General features: G+C 31.3%; 2 protein-coding genes across 2 annotated transcripts; one reads left to right on the forward strand and one right to left on the reverse strand.

Annotated features, from left to right (window-relative positions):
• Positions 1 to 1,386: 1,386 nt before the first annotated feature.
• Positions 1,387 to 5,696, forward strand: LOC119835634 (pickpocket protein 28-like). Its single transcript, XM_038360584.1, has 13 exons — positions 1,387 to 1,443; positions 1,801 to 1,934; positions 2,213 to 2,419; positions 2,492 to 2,612; positions 2,685 to 2,833; positions 2,975 to 3,087; positions 3,293 to 3,381; positions 3,571 to 3,755; positions 3,832 to 3,917; positions 3,997 to 4,071; positions 4,921 to 5,071; positions 5,192 to 5,283; positions 5,534 to 5,696. Exons 1-13 carry the CDS (start codon positions 1,387 to 1,389, stop codon positions 5,665 to 5,667), a joined length of 1,593 nt encoding a protein of 530 aa, XP_038216512.1. The 3' UTR covers positions 5,668 to 5,696.
• Positions 5,679 to 7,870, reverse strand: LOC119834921 (mediator of RNA polymerase II transcription subunit 31). Its single transcript, XM_038359464.1, has 4 exons — positions 7,715 to 7,870; positions 7,535 to 7,624; positions 7,084 to 7,253; positions 5,679 to 6,147 (listed from the first exon to the last, which is right to left on the reverse strand). The coding sequence occupies exons 1-4, from the start codon at positions 7,728 to 7,730 to the stop codon at positions 6,001 to 6,003; spliced, it is 423 nt and encodes a 140-aa protein (XP_038215392.1). The 5' UTR covers positions 7,731 to 7,870; the 3' UTR covers positions 5,679 to 6,000.
• Positions 7,871 to 8,027: the final 157 nt, after the last annotated feature.

Here is an 8,027-nt window from a genome sequence, read left to right on the forward strand (position 1 = left end):
TGAAACGGTAAATTACACACCTCTATTTATTTAAAACCTTAATGAACAATATTTAAATGAATAACTACAAACTTATTTTGACGAAAATATATGAAACAGAAATGTGAAAATCGACAAATGCTTCATGATGAACTGAAAATCGGCGTTTAGGCTGTTGGTAATTAAAAGACAATAAAAACTACAATTTAGAATTTCCTAGAACTATATAGCCTACATACATTAGCAGTGCAAAGCTACCTATTCATTAAAAAACATGTGTAATATACATAACTATACTACCAGCTACAAATAAAGGTAATTTTATCTAAACCTTTTCTGTAAATAGTAGTATTTAACAATGAAACGATTGTGGATAACTATTCCACATAAAATATATCTCCAGGAAATATCTATATCTAATCGCATAGGTATCTCTTCAAACTAATATTATAAATGCGAAAGTGAGTCTGTCTGTAACTTACTTACGCCTAAACCACAGAACCAATTTGCATCAAATTTGGTATGGAGATATTTGAATACCCAAGAAAGGACATAGGCTACTTTTTATAGCGAAAAAAAGGGTAATAGGGGATGAAAGTTTGTATGAAAGTTATTGAAAAACCAATTTTCATGAAATTTTGTATGAAGATGAAGCTGAACTTGGGAAAGGACCTACCATGCTTTTTAGAACATTCAGTTTTAGGTCAAGACCTTGGGAAAGACTATAGGCTACTCCTTACCATGTCGCGCGATATAACCGAAATCCACACGGGCGAAGCTGCGGGCGGAAAGCTAGTACTTAATAATTAAAAGTAACGAGTTAATGGTAGGTAATTTACTACCATGCACGTCATAATTATAATGTTCGCGTGTTTTTCCTGCTGAAAATGATAAAAAACATAGAATTAGGCATTTACGGTCATGAAATCTTTATGGCCATCCATCAGAATTATTTAAGTTTTAAATGGATACCTAGATATGTTCCATACCACAGAGGCAAAATAATAACCTAACATATAAATTTGTAACAAAAAATTACATTCACACTAAGGTATATAACTGTATACATATAATACCTACCTATCTTAACTTTACCCTTATAATTTTCCGTGGAAAGAAATTATAGGCTTTATAGTAACTTGATTTACGATTACAAATCGTAAAGCAATTGCATGATAAGGTTACAGGGACAAACGGATAATTCGGCGCTAAAATATATAATTTAACCATCAAAGCTAGCATTGGAGGCGTTGCAAGGACGATGTATCATTCGATCGCTGCAATCAACCGATTAAACCGCAAATATTGGCTATGGGAAATTAACTTGGAATGCCGACTAGTCGTTTGCAACCACGCTGGTGCTTTGTGGTCTGTTATTATTCTATGATAAATATTGAAAGCTTAAACATGGTTTCGAAAAGTCGTGGAAAACGAAGTTCCAAACTTCCAAATTCAAAGAAAAAGGTAAACCAGAAGAAAGTTGCTTCAAGGATGCATTACATAATAATTTCAATACTTATTATAATTTCAGGAAAATGAGTTGGTCCACCATCCGTACTCCTCTAATTGGTACAGCTGGAACGTAAATAAACCTAACACGAGCAATATTAAAGTAAGCAAAACTATCATAATCTATACTATCTTTTTTTTTTATGTCATTGAGGAAGGTTATAGGCTATATATGTACCACGGGCGTAGCCGGGGCGGACCGCTAAAAATAAATAACTGTAGAATCTACAAGTCTTATTTTTTTTTATTCTGCGTATGAAATTGACAAATAATTGCTAGTAATTGAAACGCATTTAAAAAACACTTTTTCAGAATTTTAACAATAACGATTTAAAAAAGCCAAACAATTTCGAAGATGTTACAAATGATCTTCGGGAATATTTAATGACGTCTACCTTACACGGCTTACGTTATATAGGTGAAAAGAAATTAACCTGGCTTGAAAGGTATGCACGGAATTTTTCGACTGTTAATTAAATTGCATTTTTAAACTCTGTAAGAAATTAATTTCAATATTCACCCTCCTTCTTACGTCCTTTTTACGTTCTCTTAATTTATATGTTAATGTTGGTGCTAATTATGTTAAGTATTTCTAAAACTAAAAATTTATAAAAATGTTGAAATAGGTAAATTGTTTAATATTATTACCACAAATTGGAAAATTATATATATATATATATATTTGTAGGGCAGTAGGTTAACTCTAAACTTAACGCTATTTCAGGTTCTTCTGGTTAACCGCTTTCCTATGTTCACTAATATGCGCAGGATTCTTTATTTTAAATGTATATGCAAAATGGCGCAAATCACCAATGATTGTGAGCATAAACCCCGAGGACATGCCGTTGAATAAATTGCCCTTTCCAGCACTAACTATCTGTAATGTCAACCAAGCAAAAAAATCTGTAGCGGAACGTTACGTTGCTTATGGGTATGCATCTTTTAGATATATAAATTGTAACATTTAAGAAATAAGATATTTAATAATTAATACATATTTTAGTTCTTCAGTTGACCAGAAGCTTTTGGAAAGCCTATGTTCGTCCCTCAAAGACGCCGATCTTTTCGAAGACGACATCGCGGAAAGTGCTGATTGGGATCATACACGATCATTTCTTATTAATGTAAGTATTAGAATCCCTTTAAATATGTTATAACCTATATGATATGGAAATGACCAATATAATCTCAAACAGGTTACGCAACCGTGTGAAGAAATGTTAGCAATATGCATCTGGGACTCAAAACCCATGAATTGCCAAGACCTTTTCAATGCGCAGCTAACTGATGAAGGATTGTGTTGCACTTTTAATGTAGTTCACAGGGAGATGATGTTTCGAAATCCGTAAGATAATATGTATAAATGTTTTAATATGTTAACAATTAAAATATATGAAAAGTAAAAAGTATAAGTTTACTGGGAAGTTATCTTCTAGAATCATCAGTAGGCACAAATGACAATTGTAATGTATTAAATATTTTGCAGAAGAGATCTCAATGATTTGAATATAACATTTCCTTTACCTGCTGTCGACTGGACACCTGAAAATGGCTATCCTGATGATGCACCACAAGATGGGTTTCCTTGGAAACCAAAAGGTAGGTATGGTAGAACGCACAAAACGTTTAAAAATTTAGTTTTAAAACATGTCTTAGGTACATGAAAACGATCGTACATTCTTCACTATTTTTTTTTATGGTAACTAAAAGGATACATTCAAACATTTCGTTGGTATCGTTAGTCTGTACATACAATATCCTCAAATATTAGTTCCATTACTAGATTTAAACATTGACATTTTAGGTATTGGTACAGACCACGGGTTGACTTTGATACTTGATGCTAATGTACCGGAATACTACTGCGCGTCCACAAAAAGCACTGGATTTAAAGTATGTTAATATGTGTTTTTTTTATTATTTATAATATTGTATGTTTACAAAATTATTAATATTAGCGTTTGAAATTGGTGTCTATATAATCCATCATCTATCAATGCAAGATTACCCCACTCAAAAAAAAAATATTATTAACAAAATTACGGTGGCCATGAAACTACTTAAACAATATACTCATTACAGATTCTTCTACACAATCCAACGGAAACTCCAAAAATTGCAAAATTAGGAGAAATATATGGACCGGGAATAGAAGCTAGAGTTGCCATCAAACCGAGAATACTGGATGCTCAAGCTGCACTCAAAGATATTGACGTAAACAAAAGATTTTGTTTATTTTCCAGCGAGAAAAATTTAGTTTTCTACAGGTACAATATGAATTATATTTGTCAAAAAATATGCATATGTCATTTGTTTTTCTCACCGAAAATTTATTCTTTACAGAACCTATACTTTCAAAAATTGTCAAATGGAATGTGAAGCACGCCGAATGCTTGAAATATGCAAATGTGTTCTTTATTTTATGCCAAGTAAGAAGCCATATTATTGTGCATAATACATGTAAACCATATTTAATTAACTCTTTTATAAAACGAATATATTTTCTAGAAAATAAAACAACGAGAATATGCGGTAAAGCTGACGCTAAATGCTACAATAATATAAGAAACTACATTCCTGCCGGTAAGTCACAATTTATTTTACCACTACAAAATGCACTCCTTTTTAAACGAGAGGGTTTTAGGAAATTTTCTAGATTAAAATATAAATATAAATTTCCCAATTTTATTATCTTTTTTATGGATAAGTACTTCTAATTCACATAATAAAAACATAGTTTACTGTAACTAAAACAGATAAGAACAGATAGTGTACTAGTGAAAAATGCATAGATTGTAGTATAGTGTTAGCTGTTGCCCGCGTGGTCATCTTTCAACTGTCCAACTAATGCGGTTTTTGAAAGACAACTTAGTGAAAGACCGATGGACAGATAGACAGACAGAGGGACAGCGACAGCGTTTTAAGCGGGCGTCTATAACTATCACCTTTCTTAATTTTCAGATTCTAGCAAAAAAATTTGATCTTACATGATAGTTGATGGTGCTTTCAGAAGAGATATTTTTATGTGTAGTGACGTGCAAATGCCTAGTGCTCTCGATCTGGTACTCACTCAAAGATGGACTAGTTAGAATCATTTCTTTTATCTCTCTCTTATTCAATTGAAAAAAAAAAACATTATAGAATAAGGGTTCTACTGAAAATAGTCTTACTAATATTATAAATGCGAAAATCTGTGAGGATGAATGTATGTGTATGTTTGTTACTCTTTCACGCAAAAAGTAATGTACTGATTGCAATGAAATTTGGTACGTAACACATAGGCAATTTTTTATCTCGATATTCCTACGGGATACAGACTTACGCGGGTGAAACCCCGGGGCACAGCTACTTATTATTATAATACATACAATAAAAATCACACAGTTAGACATCAATACTTTTTAAATTTATTCCATCAATCAAAATGAACAGACCAAGCCTCATCTTGCGACGAGTGCCTACCCGCATGTAACGAGTTATCTTACTTGGAACGATTGAGCACCGCGCCACTCGATAAAAATCTTATAATGAAATACGCAACCAGCCTACAGATGTCGAATAATATTACTTCCGAATATTTTACGTAAGTAAATATTCAAATCGAGAATTATACCTAATTCTATTTTATATTAATTCCACCCATAATAATTATAAAATTATTTAATGAAAATACTTTTTATAAAAATCTTTATGTCGATTCCAGAAAGAATATGCTGGTAATACACTTCTATTTTGAAGACAAAACATTCCTACGATATACCAAGGGAGAAATTTTTGGACTTACTGAATTTTTGTGTGAGTTTATTATTTCTTTTAAAGTATGTTTTTGTACTTAACCTTTAACATTTCGTAAAACGTAAACAAAATAGCCCATATAAATACATATTTTTGTTTATTACGATTTCATTTCAATGGATTTGATTTTTTTAAATAAATCTCTATAATTCTATTCATCAAAAGAATATCATTTATTTATAAGCATTTAAATGTTAAAAACGTGAAATGAAGTGTTCATTTGCCTTCATAAAGGTATGATGGGTTTCAGCAAACACAGGGGGACTACTGGGCCTCTGCATGGGATTCAGTATGATGAGTGCAGTAGAACTGATATATTATGTCACACTACGCGCCCTGTGCGTAGCAAGACAGCGGAACCGTGTTCAGCCATTTATTAAATAAACACAGGATCATACAATATAAAACATAATTTATTCAATTATTTGTAGCTTACACAAATTTTTACAATACAGTTGTAGTTGGATTGTATAGGATCTCGTAAGAACAGAAATAATTTTTGTTGATTCCAGACATAACAAAGTACCAACATTTAAGTTTTAAAAAGAAAAAAACAATATTAAATCTTACTTACCTCTTCTCATCTTTAAAAACTTGATAGCCACTAACATCTACCTCATTCCTCTAATACATTGTTAAACTTACTCCGAAGATTCTTTATAAAGTTTTTAAATTGGACTCACTATTGCGAGCTACAATTTAAAAAAAATTGAAATTTCATGACTGTTGTCGCGGAGGGCCATGCTGGTTGGAATTTGGGGCTGTTGGAGGTGCTGGAGCATCTGGTGGTTGCAATGTCCTTGTTCGTCTCCTTGTATAATGTTGCCATAACAATATCGCCTGGTCATCCATAAATTTGCAGACCTAAAAGTAATCAAAATGAATAGATGCATTATCAAGAATCATCTTCTTTACACCACATAACTCTCTAGTCTCATGAAAGAAAGACAACCAAACATACTAAAGCATTTAAATATGTGTATGGAAGTAGAGATAATGTTTATTTATAGATTTTTTTTCATATAAACTGGATTGTTTTTGAAATGATAACTTCTTAAGGAAGTAAACTGCTTTGTTATGTAACCCGTTATGATGCACAAGTGTCTGGCATCCCTTATTTGCATGCATACAGTTAGGATAGGCTGGGTATTTTTCTCTCATTCTTACCCACCACACTAGCTTTTTTTATATTATTGACTAGTTGTTGGTCCCTCTACCTGAATTGACCTGGGATAAATACTATATAAAAAGCAAATAAGTCACATATCAACAATTCTACAAATGTTTCAAAGATTTACCTACATATTTTCTAAATATCCACTTATTTTACAGAATGTATAATTTAGTAATGGAGGCCAAGACTTACAATACACACTTCTTCACCAAATAAATTAGTGCCGTTCAACTGATTTCCAATAAACTCAATTTGAAATATGTTATCCATTAAAGAATATATACCTTCTAGCAAGATAGGTATGAAAGGATATTAAATGATTTACAGTGTCTGTTTTCATGTGTGAAACAGCCAAATAACATTGAATGCAAAACATGATAATAAAATGTTTGTAGATTTTAGTTTAGAATGGAATATACATAATTGATAGATCACTCAGTGTATCTTTAATCAGCTCCCATCTACATTATTCCCAAAAGCAATGATAGGTTTCTATTCGTAACACTTACAATTTATTATATTATAATTTATATATAACAATTTGTTAAATTTAATGTATTGTGGCAGTTACACAAAGTTCATATAAATGTAGAAAACCTGCACAAAAAGTCTTGTCAATAAAATACCTGAGCAGAGACACACTCCCGTCTAAAAGCTTCATGCTGTAGGAGTTCTAGGAAATGTAAGCACATTGGATATTTGAGATATCTTGCATATTCTGGCTCCCTCCAATATTGTAGGTACTTCAGGTAGTTTACAAATGTTTGCTCCTTCAAATATCCTCTTTGCGCTAGAACTAATTCACATGAAAAATCGATTTGTGCATTTCAATAAATCTAATTTTTACAGAAGTATTTCTAATTTTCTTACTCATTAAACTGAGATTTTGTTTTATATTATGTGTAAGCACTCTTCTATGTTTTAAAATAATAGTAAGTACAGTATGTAATTAATTATGTAAAATATGTATGTATATATAAAAAAGTATGTAAAAAATGACATGGATTAACTATTATCAATTATGTTTTAAGAAACATATTGACTCTGGTGTGATCAAAAACTCTCAATTTAACTTACAATGAATATAATTGGGGTTTGCTAAACATTGAACAAACTCGAGCTCCACTTGGAATCTTATCCTATTCTGTTCTTCAGTCTCAGTATTTACTGCAACCAAAATAACATACGTAAAACAATGACTACATTAGAAAATATTATTAATGTATCTAAAATTACTATAATGTTTATTTAATATACCTTTTGCTGCTAGCATTTTTACAAATAGTTATTTCGTATACTATAATTTCTAAAAATAGGACTTTTTTATTTATAATATTTGGTTTAAATAACATTATAAGACGATTTCAAACATGCCTAATAAGTGACACTGGAGGTAGACAATTACTACACAAACACAGACTACAGAGTAAATAATAAATATAGGTAATATATGGTGACAGCTGTCAAAACTTAAAAGTTAAAACTGAAGTCATGAAAAAAAAGCGCGGGAAACTTGAACGAGGCGGGAGCGTGTTTTTAAATTTAATTACTTATTTCAAGATATTTAATA

The sequence above is a fragment of the Zerene cesonia genome, chromosome 2, assembly GCF_012273895.1.
Source record: "Zerene cesonia ecotype Mississippi chromosome 2, Zerene_cesonia_1.1, whole genome shotgun sequence".
In the NCBI taxonomy this organism is placed as follows: domain Eukaryota; kingdom Metazoa; phylum Arthropoda; class Insecta; order Lepidoptera; family Pieridae; genus Zerene; species Zerene cesonia.